Below are 18270 nucleotides of genomic sequence, written 5' to 3' on the forward strand. Positions count from 1 at the left end.
TCGGGCAAGTGTGCTGCGCGTGATCCAAGCCTACATGGGACGGGTGATCAGGGACACTTGGATCACGTGCAGCACATCCGCTCGGCGGTGGGGGGTACATCGCTGCCACCCAGCGAAACAGGGCGGAAGCGGCGCACGAGCAGAAAGGTTACGCTAGCCAGTGGGCCAGCGACGCCCACAACGCGCTCGCGACGTCCCCTCGCCCTTCGACCCAAGCTCCCCGGATGTGAGCGGGGCCTTGTCCCTCGCCGGCCGCCGTCGGGCCGTTACGTGGCACTGGCAGGCGCTTCCCTATCAGCGCTAGCGCCGGAGAGCGACCGCCTTTGAGGAGGTTGGGAGGGAGTAAGAGAGAGAGAGAAAGAGAGAAAAAGAAGAGAGGAGCCCCTGCCGATATTGCCCGAGCCCCGCCACCACCGCCATGCTCACCCTCTCCGAGCTCCTCGCCCTCCTTGCCTTTTTCTCCGCCACCGCCTCCGGTTACTTCGTTAGCATCGACGCGCACGCCGAGGAATGTTTCTACGATCGGGTCACCTCGGGCACCAAGATGGGCCTCATCTTCGAGGTGGCGGAGGGAGGCTTCCTGGATATCGACGTAGAGGTGAGACCGGGAGCCCCCCCCGGGATGGGGCCGGTGTGCGTACCCGCGCGCCCGCGTGTTTACACGAACCTGGGCTCCCACGGCCCCCTCCACGTGGATCAGCGGCTGCCGCCCGGCAGAGCCCTTGCTGTCTGCTGGTGGCGGGATGGGAGACAACGTTATACGCGGAGAATCCTTCATAGGTTCCCTGGGAATATAAAACCGGTTAATTTTTTGCCACCTTTCATCGTGTGAACAAAGCAAATGTAAAGTATCCGTCAAGCCCACGCACGACCGGGTCAGATCAGTTCAGCTGCGGGATGACAGGGGTGGATGTGTGATCAGTGTTTTCTCGCTGTACAAATGACAACTCAACGCAGCTATGCTGCTGATGCAGGATTTCTTCTCTAAACTCTTAGAAAAGAAATCTGCAAGCGCAGCAGCTTGCTGGTCCTTATATCAAACTTGCTTTACTATCTGAAAAAGCACCCTTTTGCCACATCTGTGAAAAGGCCGCAGAGCCATATTGTGCCCCTCTGTATCTGTCATATTAAACCTGCTATGGCGTTGGAAGGCTCGTCAAGATTTTAAGGCTGCTGAGCTAGTATGCACCTACTTTGCTTTTGTTAGTAATGGCTATTTTTTCTTGTACGTTTCAGATTACAGGGCCTGATAATAAAAACATCTACAAAGGAGACAGAGAGTCCAGTGGGAAATACACATTTGCCGCACACATGGATGGAACATACAAGTTTTGCTTTAGCAACAGGATGTCCACCATGACTCCGAAAATAGTGATGTTTACCATTGATATTGGAGAAGCTCCAAAAGGACAAGACATGGAGACAGAAGGTGGGAAGAATTTAAAGGAAAAAAATCATTTCTGGTCACTTCTATTGTTAGTATAATACCAATATAAATTTAATTTCAAATACTAGCAGCTTTCTGGTAGTTTAAAGGCAAAAAGATTTGAATTCCCTTAATTTGTTGCACTAAATACAGAAAATCAGTTTTTTGGGAAATGTATCATATTCTAATATGATTATTTTCTAATTTTTCTTTGAATAATTTAGTTTATATAATACAAAAAAATAAAAATCAAAGCACTTTTTTTTTATTCTCACTTTCTTAAACTTTTAAATGCAACCTTGTTAGTTAATCTGCCGTTTTCTTTTGTATTTCTTCACTTGTTTTCATCTCTTGCACTTTTCTCCAGGTGGTGGAGATACATGGGATGGTATGTGCACCTTGTTTGAAAGCTCCTCTGCATTCTTGTCTCTTGCTGTGCATTTTGCTCTCACTTTTTCTAACCACAATTATGATAGCATGGCAGCATTATATATTGTGTTTGGGATTTTGTTTAATGTTGACAGTAACATCTGGAAGACACCAAATATATATTCACGACTCAGTTTCTCATCTTTTCAGAGTTTACTTCTTGGGTATTGAAATTGATATACAAAATAGTTCAACACTTAGCTTGCATTAAAATTTTAATTTGATTTCTGGAGAAGGTGTATTCTGGTAGTCATAATATGCAATAATCATGCCCATTGTGTCCACCTCACAATTAACAGCACATGGCTTTCCAGTTAACTTTGAAGATAACATGAAGATTAGTTTGGTTATGTACCACAATATTAGTTTTATAGAGTAGATGGATGGCAATATATTGTATTTTGTTACAAGTTTAACCTGTGTGGTATTGCTTCTGAGGTTGCAGTGTGTGTTTTTTTTTTTTTTTTTCAAACTGTGGAAGAGCATTTTAAAATATTTTTTAAAAAATGGTGCGGTTGTGTTTCTAGTGCTTTTGTATCATACTGCAGGATCAGGATCATAAGCAAAATAATTATTTGAATTGATGATATATATATATTTTTTTTTTTTTAACACCGGCAAATTCTCTTTACTCTTATTAAAGGATTGTAGGGGAATAGGTTAATGCGATGGATTCTTTCTCCTAGAATCTTAGAGCTGGAAGAGATGTCATCTGGCCATCTTCCAGTCTGAAATCTTGATCCATTGTATCTAACAAATACCCCCTATGATCGACCTCTAGATTGCCTTATGAGATGGGAATCAATATAATATCTAGAATGTATCTATAAATCCCCACACCTCTGTTGTTAACATTCATCAGCGCATTCACTTCATGACCTTCATAATAGGCTTCACTGTGTGGCAATCCATACCATTTTTTCACTCAGCCTTATGTGTAATCATTGGTCAGTCCATGTTACTCTCTTTTTTTTAAAATGTTTCCGTGCTCAAGTGCTCTGTGCATTAAACTCATCCAATATAAATTAACTGTACTCTTGAACAGTCTTCTCGATACTTATCTTGAAATTGAATTGGTTCTTTATATATTGTTGTTACAGCCCGAGTCTCTCCAAAACCGATGGTCCATAGCAATGTGACCAATCCCACATTGCCGTGTCTGTGCCCGACACTGTACAGGTTTCGGACGTTGTCGTCCTTCCTGAAGGGCAAGCATCTGCGCCACGAGAACAAATATATATCAGCAAAACTTAAACATTATTTTCACAAAAACTCAATCGTGCAACAGCTACTTACTCATATCAACATCATAATGGCTCTCAGCGTTCTTTGTTCATCTCTTCCGGTTTGAATTTCCCGCCTCCATTTTTAAAGCCCCCGTCTTACGTGACGTCTTTCTACGTCACTTCCAGTACTACAATGAATACCACTCTATCATGCTATTAAGACCTGATGGCATAACTGTGTGCATACGGAAGATCCACTGCTGCTCCTTTAAATTTAATAAAAAATTAGGATCGCCACCTCGCATATTACTTGAAACTACCTCTAACACATCGAAGTTGTTGGAAGGTGTGTTGTTTATCTAAACAGTGAGCCACCATCGGGGCTAATGTTTTTCCTGTGGCAATGCAACTACGATGTTCTATTAATCTAACACGTATTTGACGTTTCGTGCGCCCTATATAATAAAGATTACAAGGGCACACAATGATGTATATTACTCTTGAAGTCTCACACGATGAATGTTGCCGTGCTTTATGCACTTGCCCATCTTTGTCTATCCAGTTCTCCCCCTCAATTACTTGACTGCACACAGAACAATGTTTGCAGGACCAATGTCCCTTCTTTTCATTGGGATTGATCGATGTTACTGGTGACAAGAAGGAATGCATAACTAAATCCCCCACATTCTTACCTCTGCTATATGCGATTATAGGAGACTCCCTGAAAATGCTATGTGTTTTCAGAATGGACCAATGTTGATGTATTACCTTAGAAATTTGACCACCCTGACTAGAATATGGCAGAGTGCACACTATACGGGTTTCTTCTCTATCTACCGGTGTATCTAAAAGAAGCCATTGTCGTTCAGCGTTATATGCTCTTTTATATGCTCTTTTAATATATTTCACTGGATAACCTCGTTCCAGCAATCGCAGTTTAAGTAATTCAGCTTGTCGTGTGAATTCACTTCTGGTACTACAAATCCTGCGCAACCTCAAGAATTGGGCTATTGGTAAATTCTGACGTAAATGATGGGGATGAAAACTCGTATAGTGTAGAAGAGTGTTCCTTTCGCACTCTTTTCGATATAACGTGGTAGTGAAATTTCCATTGTCATACTGAATAGCAATGTCCAAAAAATTAATATCTGTGTGGTGATAGGTGCTAGTGAACTGTAAATTTACATCCAGTGTATTTAACCATTGTAAAAATTCTTGAAGACTTGTTTCATCTGCGTGCCAAATACAGAAAATATCGTCAATAAATCTTGTCCAGTGAGACACTGGACTGAACTGTGGCTTATGATACAATTTTTCTTCTTCAAATTGCCGCACGTATAAATTAGCCAAGCTCGGGGCCATGGTTGCGCCCATGGCAGTCCCGTAAACCTGCTTATACCACATATTCTTGAAGACAAAATAGTTTTCGCATAATGCTAGTCTTGCTATTGCCATCAGAAAGGATGTTGGAATCCGATGTGGACCTTCTCTATTGTCCAAATAATTCTCCAGAATTACTAAAGTGTCTTCTTGAGGTATTGACGTATACAAAGATTTTATGTCCAGATTTACTAAAATCACTGGATCTGCTACATGTAGCTCTTGTAATTTAGACAGCATGTGTTTGGTATCTTTACAATAAGATGTCGCACTCATCACCATGGGATTAATAATCACATCGATAAACGTCGAAAGAGGTTCTAGGAGGGAACCGATTGTAGTAACTATTGGACGGCCCGGAGGATTGTGCTGATTATTATGCATAACATGACAGGAGTGAACCTCGCTCATGAGCCAGGGTGCGTTGCATATAATCTCAGCCTCTCAAATGTACTGCTGTTGCATTTTGCAAGAGTTTCCTTCTGGAGTTCATAGGTGCATTTGGAAGTTCCTTTTAATTAGGCTGGTGGTGCTCTATAACATTGGGACTGTTTCTGTATCTTTCTGCCACATTTTCTTGATTTCTGATGGTTGTTAACATGGAATGTATGGGGGAAAGGGATGATCAAGTATCAAAAGATGCAATCTGAGACCAAGGAAATCTTTCCTCTTGCCATACATTCTATGTAATGTCCATTTGGAAGCCTTCAGTGTCTTAGAAAATTGGAGACCAAGAAAAGGTGGCAGAAAGATACAGAAATAGTCCTAGTTGTAGTTGGTGCCACACGCCTGATTTAAAAAACTTCTAAGCACATCTTGATATGTTGCTTGTATCTGTGTCTATCTGTATATCGAGATGTATCTATAATTACATCTTATGAACTCTGGAAAGAGGCTCTCCTTGGTACAGTGCAAGTATTAAGAGCATTAGCAGTAAATTTGAGAGACTGATATCATATCTTATCCATCATATTCTGGTTTAAGAGTGAGGGTCACTCCTCTCATGCTATGTGCAAAAACTGACTCTTACCGTGTTTCAGTGAAATGATTAGTACCGTTGCCCAAAGCTGGGAGAAACTCTTTAAAGCTTCATTCATTTTTAAAAATGTTACTATATTGTCAAATAATTAATTAGGAGTAAATTCTACATGAGATAGGATAGACCCCTGTGCATTAGGACTGACAGTATATGATAGTTTAGTTCCTTTACCTACCAGATACCATGTGACCTTCAGTAAGTCACTTAACCCATTGTGCTCATATTTAACTATAAACCTTTTGGGAAGAAAGATTGTAACCATGTGAATTATATCTATAGCATTATGTGCACTGGTATATATACATGTTAATTTTTGGCAACTGCATTAAAAGGTGCCAGTCTACAGAGTACAGAAAACTGCATTATGAAATGTAAATGTCTGATATTGTTTGAAATTCTTCTGCAGCACACCAAACAAACTTGAGGAGATGATCAATGAACTAGCGGTGGCCATGACGGCTGTGAAACATGAGCAGGAGTACATGGAGGTCCGGGAGAGAATACATAGAGCAAGTAAGCATCTTTGATGTAGTATAAACATTTTTTTAATGCTTAACTGTACTTTCAGATGTCAGCAACTGAAGACCCCAGTTTAAAGCTGGACAGTATATTTATTTGCTCTTACATACTGCTCACTCAGAGAAATCTCTGGTCAGTGCAGTTTGCAGCAAATAAATCCAAATACAAACAGCAAAACTACAATAATCTAATTAAAACAGCTACCAAAATAAAATAAATTCCTATTCCACAGAGGGGCATATAGCATATGACTAATGTCCGCTTCCACTGGCTAAGATGTAAAAGCCAACATTTCACCTTCACCTCCCGTATCCATTCCAGAGCTCCTGACCTATTACGGAAAAAATTCTTATATATTGTCCGATTCTATGTTTTCCCCATTCATCTTGCTTTGTATGGTTTATTTCAATTGCTTTCTACTGTTGATCATCATTATTGATTTCTACTACAATATATGTGTTCCTCCTGACAGGTGCTAGATTTTAGAGTGGGTAATCAACATTTTTCCCTCCTCATATACCAGTTCGACTTATAATCACCTCTCTGAAGTATCTGAGCCCCCTTGAACTGACAGTGGAACGTGGGTCAGCAGATAGTGGTTCTGACAAGCTAAAGTGTCACACGCTGTATAAAATGGCCCATTGGGGGGTTTTTTTGCATATAAAAGAGAGCTCAGAAAATACTCTTCCTCTTTACTTGGTATGCATTTCCCTTGTTAAACACCACTTTATACAAAACATTGTATAAATGCATTTCTAATAACATAGCCAGTGGCCTTTAACATGGCTAGTACTTATGGCTGTAAGCTGGTTTATTGCATACATGCTACTTCAGGGGTGGATTGCTCTTTCACGCAATAGGGCAATGCCCAAGGGCCCACGTGCAATTCCCCTAACCTCAGATGGGTGGTTAGGGGCCAATGACCATTAGTGCCCGGGGGCCCTAGACCACTGTCCGTCCACCCCTGTGCATTTTTTTTTAAACTTATGCAGAGAAGTGTCTACAGTAAATCTTGTGTAGCAGATTTGTAGCATCAATCAAATGAATAATAATCCTAAATTATTTGCTTTCCAACAGTTAACGACAACACAAATAGCAGAGTGGTGCTTTGGTCATTCTTTGAAGCCCTTGTACTAGTTGCCATGACCCTTGGACAGATCTATTACCTGAAGAGGTTTTTTGAAGTCCGAAGAGTTGTTTAAGAAGAATTTCTTCCTGATGAGCAAGAACTATAATTCACACGCTACCAACCATCTTGGCCCACAATGTCATTTTAGTTTTCAAGTTTTATTTTCTGAACTGAAGTTACATTTGTTTCTTAAATCCCTTTGTATTTCAAATAAACTTGTTTCTCTCTCATTTTTTTTTTCTGTAGCAAAGGTAAGAGTGAAAATTTTGTCCCAAAACTGAACTGTTTTTAAAAATTGGAATCTGCCTATTGTTAAAACGTGGCAATCTAAATTACACAAAGATTGTAATTGAGAGATAGTAATACTGCAGTCCTTTTTTATCTGTACTGAAAAGGAATATTGTATAGATTAACAGCACAAAGTCCTATGCTAGGTCCGTGACTGTGTGTGCTTGATGGATCTTTTCAGCCCTGGGCATAGCCAGTACTCGATGTACTGCACTTCCAAGCCAGAGTAGGATGGTGTTGAGTGTTAATGCTGGCAACCTGTTGGTAAAATGTTGATTGGAGGTTGAAAGAAGCAATACTGGCTCATTGTGATTTGTCATATCTTAATGAAAGACACAGGGATATATATTAGATATTTACTATATCTATGGGCTCTGTACCCATCACATAACACCTTTCATTTGGTCAGTACTATAAATTTGTAGGAGCCATGCCATGTTTTTTTTTTTGGTTTTAGAATTGAGTACTACCTTGGGCTTGGCATGCAGTGATACAACAGACTGGCTGTAAGCAATCGTGAGTGGTGGCATGGACCATTGTAAAAGGAGCTGAAGATGTACATGCACCGTGACAGATTCAGTCAAACCAAAAAAGGCCTCAATGACCCTCTCCTGACTCATAACCTGGGAGAATTTAAAACATTAAATGCGACAAGAGGCTTGGAATTCTGCAAATTCAATGTTCAAAATGTGAATATTCAGTGGAATAAGGAGAAAATGGGCAGGTTTATGCTAGTGACCAGTTACATATGAAAAATATGCAAGGCCTGCCTGTTCAATATGTGCATGTCCAAAGCCTCTTCTCTGGGTTTTTGTTTTTTTTTTTCCATTTATTTCACTGTTTTAGCACTGTCTGATAAAGCCAACTGTGGAGAATGTTTTGAAAACCTGAATTCTTGAGACTATGTAATGGCAGAAGGCCACAAATTGTTCATTCTTAAGAGGCAATCTTTGCCCTAATGTTGTCACACTGAAACTGAGCAATAATGCTCAGTGCTAACTTTCTCTTTATTTTAGGCATATGTGGATTTCAGTTTGTTTTAAACAAAACTGCTCTCTTTTTATTTGATGATGGGTTTAAATTTAAGAAGTGTTTATGGTGTGGGTGCTGATCACGATTATTTTGTGACTGATGTAAATTAGTTGCTTGTACTTTTTTTTTTTTTGGATCTTTTTTGAAGGGGGGGGGGAGAATCTTTACAAATAAAACAATTTTCTACAATTAATTTAAGAATTATTGTATGTTTTCATGTTTAAAATAACCCTTTTTTCAACCTTGGGCAACAACTTATTGCAGCAGTTCATAGTCAAGGTGACTGACACCTCTGTAAAAGAACTGGTGCATGCCAATTTTGTGTGAAATATCACTTCAGAATTACATTTGAAGATGTACATTTGAAACTGCCTGTGTAACTAAATATGACCCAGGTCCACTGAACAATAAAGACAACATTCTTTAAACAGTTTTTCATTTTTCTTTTCCTTTTTTTATGGTTCTGCATATTGAGAGTTTTTATTGCTTTAGTGTTACATCAAAAATCCTTGGACCCTGAGTCATCCTAATTTTGCTGCTGTGTAATGTTTGCTCAGCCCAACAGTATTCACCAAAATGGAGGGAATATGAGAAAAGTGAGAAGCCTAAACTTTTGTTCTGTAATAGCCACTACTTTTCCTGTTCCTACTAAGTGGTTTAAGCAAGGGCTTGAACAGGGAAACTAGGGTTCAAATCCCACTGCAATGACCTTGAGCAAATAACTTTTCTCCTGTTGTCTCAGGTACCCACTTACAGGCTGCTGCAGTAAGATGTTCATTTAAAAAATGTTAATTAAAACAGGCACCGGTTTCCTAATGCGCACCCAGCCACATCCCCATCGCGCACGATGCAGCATGTAAATGAGGGATCGCGTAAAAAGAGTTCCTTAGTGCATCCCTAGCCTAAAATGCATCGTGACCCACAATTGCAACGGCGCTCAATTTGAACGTCTGTTTTTATCCCGCTTCTGGCAGATTTTGCTGAGGTTGCTGGATGCCCATATTTAAGCGCCCCTTGCTTTGGTGCATGTACATTGTGCATCCAGAATTTTTTTTTTTTTTTTTTTAAATCAAGGCCATATACCTTTATTTATATAGACCATGAGTCACAGCGCTACCATGAGGAACCACAGCAGCCTGTATTTTTTAATTTCTCCTGAACACTGGACTTGTGGATTGACTTAATGCGACTTCCGGGGCTGGAGTTAAATTTGGTGCAGTAGAAAGTGTGAGTTGGGTGCCCAACGATTTTTTGCATCGGGGTTAATAGCTGATAGTGCTCATCACATGTAAAATCCATGTAGATGAGGCCGTCGGCTACATATTTGGGCACTAGGTTTAGATGTGCTAATCTTATTGCAGTGGGTGCTAGTCTAGGGCATCCAAAACCCGTGTAAACCTGGCCTTGCTGACATTTGCACCAGCTGCTAAGTTGGGTTTTGTTTGTTTTTCAAATATAAAGCTGGGCCTCGTTGCTGGCGGGTGATTTTTTTTTAAAGAAGCAAAGACACCAGCTACCTCATAACGGTAAGAGTGGGTTGTAATTATGATACTAGGAAAAATGTTACAAGTTTGTACATGAATTATAGGGTTGCATAGTTGTAGTTTTGTCGATAAAAAAAAGTATGAAATCTAGATGCCGAGTACAGTAGTGTCCTTCATTTTGGTATAAGAGGCTGCGTTTTGGCCCCAGAGATTGTAAGGGCGGCGCAGGTGTGGTTTACAGATGCCTGCAGAGTTGCAGAAGAACTCGGGAGCTCTCTCGGAGGGAAAACTTCAGGAACAGGTTCTGTGCGCGTCCCGCTCCCCGGAACCAATCTGCTCTGGGCCGCGCTTCAGGCCGGCGCGGATGCAACGGCGGACCGGATGACCAGAAGGGGTATCGCGTGGTGTCTCAGCCATGGAGGGCTCCTGGGAGAGTCTCTCGGTGCGGTTGCACGAGAAGGTGCTGCAGACGCTACGGGAGCTGCAGTTCACCCACATGACTCCGGTACAGGTGAAGCCCGGCGCACGCTGGCGTTCGTAGCCCTACTTCGCTCACAGGAAGCCAACGCCGCAAGTACCAAAATACACCGGGAACATTGGGGGGGCGTTAAAATGCCCGGGCTGGTCTGCGATCTCCTTCCTGGATACACCTTTATTTATATTTTGAATCTGCTGCGACGCTACTGATGTTGCGATTCTTTGTATTGTACAGTAAAGGGATAAAGTTAATGGGTTAGGATGGTTTGGATTTTAAGAGCATGTTCTGGGGGTAGTACGTTCCTTTTCATACCCAGATCAGTCCAGACTCCTGGGTTTTGCCTTCCTTCCAGCAGATGGAACAGAGAAAGTTTTGCGGACACTGCCACATAACCTGGTGTATCACCTGCAGTCCCTCAGTATTCCTCTATCTCCAGCAGATGGTAGAGGTACAAAACCTGCAGTCTGGAAATAAGGTTTTAGATTAAAAAAAAAAAATGAAGAAGAGTGAAGATTTCCTCCCAGGACGTTGGCAGGTCCTGGTGGGACCAACCCTCCTGGTACTTAGGTGGCGAGCAGGGGGTTGGGGGTCCTTATATAGCTCTGTCCTTTCACTGCCAGGGGTAGGTAGCTGGTGGGGGCAGTTCTCTCTCCCTCAGGAGGACTTGTGGAACCTGCTGCCCTTCTTCACCTAAAGGGAAGTAGCTTTTGTCTGTTCTTTAAAGTTAAAAAAAATTTGGGGTTTTCTTTTTCTTTGTCTGTCAACCCAAGGAGGAGATCTGAGGGCAGCCTTGCAGGGGCTTGGCTGTAATTGCTCTTGCAGCGTTTTCTGCGGTCCTTGGCAGCTGGTTTCACACTTGGTCAGGGCAGGCTGGAATCATGGCGAATGCCGTTGCCTGTTTCCGCTGCCTCTGTGAGTGAGAGGACAGCTCAGGAATGACTGCAACTGGGTTAGGGAAGCAGCAAGGGCCTGGAGGGGTCGCAGGTGCATCGGGTGAGGCAGCGGACCCCTTTCCGGTTAGTGTGGGAACATCAGTCATTTTGTCTGCATTCACAGCTGCTTCAGAAGCCTTGGGGAGAGGGGGGATCTCCCTCTGCTGCTGTCCCTGGCTGCTCAGAGTCTCGGGGAATCTGGGGGACCTCCTGGGGGAGGATTCTGAATTCTACAGCTTTCTCATCAGACTTTGTCCTTTTGATGCACAAAGCATACCTGGTCAGGAAAGCCACGGGGCAGCGTGTTTCCAGGCAGGAGGGGTCAGTGGGCCCATGGCCAGGGTTTCACGGGCTAATGGTGCGACAAGGTTTCAGCAAGTCCTTGGTATGTCCCCAAGTCAAATGCTGTGGACGAGATTTCGTTGGAGGAGGATGCTCCAGAAGAGCACCCTCCTGAGGTGATCCTTCGGAAGGGTAGGATCCGGGAGAGGGGGACGATCCGAAGATGGTTTGTCTTTGGCACAAAGAAGAGCTGTGGCCCCTGATCCCCTATGTCCTTAAAGAGCTGGGGATAAAGATTCTGCGAGAAGAATCCAATCAGGAAGAGGTGGATCCGGTTATGGATGCCTTGAGAGGTCCAGCGAAAGCTTTCCCCTTCCATAAGAAGTTAGTAGTCAGGGAGTGGGATACTCCAGAGACCGGTTTGAAGGTTGGTAGAGAAATGGATACGTTATATCCATTACCAGAGGACACGCTTGAGCTGTTGAGACTTCCATAGGTGGATGCCTCAGTGTCTGCGGTCACTAAGAAGATAACCATTCTGGTGACTGGTTCTGCAGTACTGAAAGATATACAGGACAGGAAGCTGGAAGTCCATCTCAAAAAGATTTCTGAGGTGTCTGCCTTAGGCATACGTGCTGCTGTCTGCAGCAGGTTTATGCTTCGGGCTGGTTTGTGCTGGGTACAGCAGTTGAAGGTGAAAAAGTGATGTCTGCATCAGAGGCAGAGTGGCCAGAGGCTGTGGTGGCCTATGGGGTAGATGCATTATATGAGCTCATCAGAACTTCTTCCAGAACTATGATATCAGTGGTCTTGGCCAGACAACTCCTTTGGTTACAAAACTGGTTGGCGGACGTTTGGCCCAAGTCTCAGGATCATTGCCTTTTAAAGGGAAACTGAACTTTGAGGAGGACTTGGAGGAGTTCATAAAACATTTGGGAGAGAATAAAGGGCATAGATTATCTGAGGATAAGCCGAAAGGGGAAAAAGGATCTTTTCCTATGTGTTCTCGATTTAGGTGTTTTCGGCAGAATAGGGCTTTGGTGGGAGCCCAGAGACAAAGCACTGGGAGACAGCAGTCCTTGAACCAATCCTTTTGAGGTTGAAAGCCGAACAGAGGTGGAGCCAAGTCCACCTAATGAAGCGAGGCTGGTCCACTCCTCAGTTCCTGCTAAACGGGGTCAGTTGAATCTTTTTTACGAGGAGTGGGTCAAGATCACGATGGACCCGTGGGTCTTAAGTGTGATAAGGCAAGGGTATGCTTTAGAATTTGCTCCTCCGGTAAAGGATTTGTTTATGGTCTCCCCTTGCGTTTCTCTGGCTGGAAGGCAAGTGGTACAGGAAACTATCAACTGCTTACAGATGCTGGGGGCCATTGTTCCTGACCCCGTAGGGGCCTGAAGGATGGGAAGGTATTCTATTTTATTTAATGTCCCAAAAAAGGAGGGGACCTTCCACTCGATCTTGGACTTAAAGAAGGTAAACTTGGCTTTCAAAGTTCCTTGTTTTCAGGTGGAGACCCTGTGCTTGGTCATTGCAGCGATTCGTGAAGGAAAGTTCTTGGCTTCCGTGGATTTGACCGAGGTGTACTTGCACATGGCAATCTGACTGGATCACCAGATATTCCTGCGGTCCATGAGCCTCTGGACATAATTTCAATTGTGCACCCTTCTGTTCGGGTTGGCAACTTCTCCGAGGACCTTCAGTAAGGTGATGGTCATGGTGGCGGTGGCTCTCAGGAATGAGGGCATTCTAGTTCACCCATATCTTGAAGATTGGCTCATTCGAGCAAAGTCAGAGATCCTTTGTAGACAGGCAGTGGCTTTGGTGCTTCAGTGGTTGGAGTACCAGGTTTGGGAAAGAGTTTCTCACCAGGGACTGCATTTGCAAATTACAGAGGCAGATTTCCAGGGTCTGGGATTACCTGCAGAGTCTTGGTTCTATGGCTTCCACTTTGGTGCTGGTTCCTTGAGTGTTTGCTCATATGCGGCCTCTGCAGAGGGCATTGCATCCCGGTGGAATCCATTAGAGCAGTTTCATCTTTCACTACCTCTTACGGAGGTAGCCAGGTCCAGTCCGTCATGGTGGCTTGATCGGGACCAGTTATGTCATGGAGTGGACATGGAGGTTCCAAATTGTATAGTAGTTACCACTGATGCCAGTCTCTCCGGTTGGGGAGTTGTATGCCAGACTCAGTTGGCACAGGGCCAATGGTTGATGGAAGAGGCATTGTGGTCTATCAATCGGTTAGAAACGAGAGTGGTGTGGTTCATGTTGCATGCCTTTCTGCCTCTCTTGCGTGGTTGGCCAGTAAGGATCTTGTCAGATAATGCGATGACTGTGGCTTACATCAATCAGCAGGGTGGTACCAAGAAGTCAGGTGATGGCTCAGGAAGCCCAGGAATTACTTCGCTGGGCAGAGCAACATCTGGCATTACTGGCGGCATCTCAAATAGCTGGGATAGACAATGTGCAGGTGGATTTTTCTGTCAACAACAGCTGGATCCCGGAGAGGGGGAGTTGTTGGAGGAAGCAATGCTTCTTATCCACTGCAGATGCGGCATGCCCCGCATGGACTTGATGGCGGCTCAGTGAAATACCAAGGTACCGCACTTCTTCACTTGCAGAAGGGAATGTGCAGCAGAAGGGGTCGATGCCTTGGTGCTTCCACAGCTGTGGGATATTCTCCTATACATGTTTCCACTCTGGCCGCCGGTGGGCAAAGTGTTGCGGTGAATAGACACTCAACTGGGAGAGATGATTCTAGTGGCACTGGAGTGGCTGCGGCAGCCATGGTTCGCTGAGCTGGTCAATCTAGCAGTGGATGGCCCATTGTGGCTCGGCCATCTACCAAACTTTCTTCACCAAGGTCCCATATTTTCAGATCAGGCAGCTCTCTTCTGTCTTGCGGCTTGGCTTTTGAGAGGAAGCGTTTAAGATGGAAAGGGTATTCCGAGGATGTTATTTCCACTCTGCTGCAAGCTAGGAAGCCTTCCTTGTCCTTAGCGTATGTGAGGATCTGGAGAGTTTTTGAGTCTTGGTGCGCAAAGCAGGGTGTTAAACCTACTCAAGAGTCAGTGACGCACATTTTAAACTTCTTGCAACGAGGGTTGGTGAAGGGTTTGCCTTTAACTCCCTCAGTCTACAGGTGGCAGTGTTGGGCTGTCTTCGAGGCAAGGTGCAGGGAGCGGCCTTAGCTGTGCATCCTGATGTGGGGCGTTTTTCTCCAGGGACGAAGCATTTGCTTCGACTGGTGTGGAAGTTGTGTCCCTCCTGGAGCCTTAATTTAAGGGGATGTGTACAGCTCCGTTTGAGTCTCTTAGAAGGGCAACTATGAAAGATCTCACCTTAAAGGTTGTTTTGGGTTTTTTTTTTTGGTGGCAATCAGTTCCGCTCGAAGGATTTCAGAGCTTTGTCATGTAGGGGATCCTTTTTTGAGGATCACAGATTCCGGAATCTCATTGTGTATGGTTCCTTCCTTCCTTTTGAAGATGGTGTCGTCATTCCACTTGAGTCAATCGGTAGAGCTTCCAGCCTTCCCCAAACCTGGATGCAGCAATGCCTCATGCGAGAGAGTTGAGTCTCTTGGATGTAAAGCGGGCGTTGTTGCGGTATCTTAAGATCACTAATAGTTTCTGGGTGTCAGATCATCTTTTTGTGCTATAGAATGGTGCAAAAAAGGGACTTAAGGCTTCAAAATCCACCAAAGTGCAGCGGTTGAAGGAAGTGATAGGTTTGGCTTATATCTGTCAAGATTGTCCTATTCTTGAGGGTTTAAGGGCTCACTCTACTTGGTTGGACTGAATGTCAGCAGGTAACGCCACTAGAGATTTGTAGGGTGGCTGCTTGGAAGTCGTTGGACAGTTTCGCCAGACATTGTTTGGATGTCCAGATTCCGGAGGCCATGGGCTTTGGTGAAAGTGTGCTTTGAGCGGGACTCTCGCAGTCCCACCCTGTTTAGGGAAGCTTGGGTACATCCCAGGAGTCTGGATTGATCCGGATATGAACAGGAAAGGAGAATTGGTTCTTACCTGCTAATTATCATTCCTGGAATACCACGGATCAGTCCAGAGTCCCACCCTGTTTGAGGAGGAGAATCCGCTCATATTTTCTGTCGTATTTCTATTGTATATAGGCTGCAGAGCTGCTCAGAATTTCAGGTTTGTTCTCCTGGTTTGGAATTGCAAAGAAAAGATTTTTCAAGGGTGGGGTTTTGCCTTTTCTCCTGCTCATTGTGGGAGGTTGTTTTCTATTTCATTAGGATTGTTATGGGATGAATCTTGACTTGGGTACAGGTGAATACTGAGGGACTGTAGGTAGCACACCAGGTTATAAGCCAGTGTTAGTGAAACTTTCTCTGTCTCCATCTGCTGGCAGGGAGGCAAAACCCAGCTGTCTCCATCTGCTGGCAGGGAGGCAAAACCCAGACTGATCTGTGGTATTCCAGGAACGGAAATTAGCAGGTAAGAACCAATTTTCCTTTTTTTATGTAAGCCTCTAGTTGAAGTTTAATTAAAAAAGTAAATACATATAATAATAATAAATATGAACTATCCCAAGTTCCATTTCCTATGATAGGATGTGCTGATAGTATTTTATTAACAATAATGGCTGTCATCTGTGATGTGACAGGTTCTGTATATATATATATATATATATATATTTTTTTTTTTTTTTTAAAAGGAAATGTAACTTCTTTTTACATAATGTTTAATATTTCTTGAAGGTATTAAGCTTCCTCACGTTATTTTGTTCTCTGACTGGCATATAAGGGAATATATATATATATATATATTTTTTTTTTAATGTCGTTCTGATGTATTTCTTGTTTTTCAGTCTGCAACCATCCCTTTATTTATGAACAACAAAGACATTGCTGCTGAAGCGGTGAGTGCTTGTGTGACTTTTAGTTTATTTCTTGCCCATTGATCAGGCCCCTGTAACCAAAACGATTATGGGAACTGTTTCTTGTTAATGTTTTCTTTTAGATAACTGGCAGCGGCAAAACATTAGCTTTTGTGATTCCCTTACTGGAAATTCTTTTAAGACGGGAAGAAAAACTGAAGAAAATGCAGGTAAGCTGTTGAAATAGATACTTTACTGGAAGCCATGGCCCGGGATTCTCAAGGCTGCCTGTGGACAGCGTTACTGGAAGTGTATGTTAGGGACTCAGGAGGATGTTCAGTTCTCAGTTAGGACTAGATGCTCTAAAAGCAATTTTTTCTCATTTTGTGTCTGTCGGCTAAATGGTAAGTATCTGCAGTTCAGCTTTAGTGTTGTTACTGCATTTTTGGGTAATATAGTACTGCTCAAATAGAACATTGCTAATGTGGAAACCTCTTTTTTTTAAGTTTGCAAATCAACACTATGCTTGTTATACCAAGAATTATAAAACAACGTACAATCTTGGAGTTTGCAGAGGGAAGCCGAAACATGCTGAGAAATTGACTTGACCCTTTTCTTATACTTGACTGACTCAGCCCTTGTCCATAAATAAGTTTATTCCACATCAGGTTGGAGGGCACACTGATTTAAAAAAAAAAATCTGCATGTGCCCTACAAACACAGTCTACAGGAATGGGATCTTTTACAGTACATGTCAGCCAGCACTTTATTTAACCATCTCAAGACAATTTATCCAGGTCACTTAAATCTCCTAGCTTGCTAAGAGTTGGAGGAGAAATCTCCTTCAAGGTGGAGCCCTTCAGTGCTTCTTGGGTTTGGGAGGGCTGCCTGCCTGCAGGAGCACTTGTCGTGCTTCCTGAGATCTGCCTTGCCTGAATTCTGCTGGCCCCAACAAACGGATTATAAATGAGATGTTATGGTGAAATTTAGGCTGCTTCATTCGCTTCTCTTGGCAATGCTGTGGACCCCTGTCTCTGGCTTTCCCTTTGCTTCTTTATAACTAAAGATCCTCTGTGCTTATCCTGTGCCTGCCTGATAAGCACAGAGGATTCTGTGCCACCTTCATTGAGAGGCTGTTCCATGCATCCACCTCCCTTTCCTTGAAGAAAGATTTTCTAATGTTACTTCTGAGTCTGACCCCTTGGAGTAGGAGTTCTAAGCCTCATCATTTGATCAAACAGCAATACAAAGCTTTTTGTTTACCAGTTTGCCGGGTATTCATGTGCGTGAAGATGTCATTTCTCTCCCAATGTGTAGGTTGGAGGCATCATTATCACTCCCACAAGAGAGCTTGCAGTTCAGATCAATGAGGTGCTCTCACATTTCACAAAACATTTTCCCCACTTCAGGTAAGTGCATTTCCAGAGCTTTCACCACCAAAGCATTTTTCTTGTCCTTTCGGTTTGCAGTATTTGAATGAAACCTTTCTCCTTTTTAGTCAGATACTTTTAATTGGTGGCAGCAATCCAGCAGACGATGTAGAAAAGTTTAAAGAACATGGGTAAGTTCTGTATGTTTAGGGGTATTTTGGGGGGACTTTTGTTAATCTTTTTGGATGCAGAAAGAATCCATAAGGGGTGATGTTTGTTTTTTATTATATCTAATAATAGTGTTGGGGGTGACCTGCATGGAGCGGCAGTTACTATCCTTAACAGAAACATGGGGGTAACTTGTATGGAGCGGCAGTTCCCTGTACGTACCAGGATCAGTCCAGGACACCTGGG

The 18270-nt window shown here is 43.2% G+C and overlaps 2 protein-coding genes across 5 annotated transcripts in view; both read left to right on the forward strand.

The window, feature by feature from the left end:
* Window positions 1-214: 214 nt before the first annotated feature.
* TMED2 (transmembrane p24 trafficking protein 2) lies at window positions 215-8901 on the forward strand. 2 transcript variants are annotated; one of them, XM_029571295.1, is made up of 5 exons: window positions 215-598; window positions 1237-1429; window positions 1794-1818; window positions 5907-6013; window positions 7097-8901. In XM_029571295.1, exons 1-5 carry the CDS (start codon window positions 419-421, stop codon window positions 7219-7221), a joined length of 630 nt encoding a protein of 209 aa, XP_029427155.1. In that variant the 5' UTR covers window positions 215-418; the 3' UTR covers window positions 7222-8901. The 2 variants fall into 2 exon arrangements, 1 of the variants encoding a protein (XP_029427155.1); XR_003851936.1 differs by having other exon boundaries at window positions 223-598; window positions 1794-1814.
* Window positions 8902-9722: 821 nt separating this feature from the next.
* DDX55 (DEAD-box helicase 55) overlaps window positions 9723-18270 on the forward strand; it is a 46873-nt gene continuing 38325 nt past the window's right edge. Inside the window, exons 1-5 of one of the 3 annotated variants that reach the window (XM_029619982.1) lie at window positions 9723-9994; window positions 16478-16528; window positions 16630-16716; window positions 17804-17895; window positions 17985-18047. In XM_029619982.1, the coding sequence (XP_029475842.1) occupies window positions 16499-16528; window positions 16630-16716; window positions 17804-17895; window positions 17985-18047 (272 nt within the window). In that variant the 5' untranslated portion in view covers window positions 9723-9994; window positions 16478-16498. Of the gene's footprint in view, window positions 9995-10178; window positions 10464-16477; window positions 16529-16629; window positions 16717-17803; window positions 17896-17984; window positions 18048-18270 lie in introns of those variants that run through there. The other 2 variants (XM_029619981.1, XM_029619980.1) reach the window with 2 other exon arrangements.

This window comes from Rhinatrema bivittatum, chromosome 11, assembly GCF_901001135.1.
Source record: "Rhinatrema bivittatum chromosome 11, aRhiBiv1.1, whole genome shotgun sequence".
Lineage (NCBI taxonomy): Eukaryota > Metazoa > Chordata > Amphibia > Gymnophiona > Rhinatrematidae > Rhinatrema > Rhinatrema bivittatum.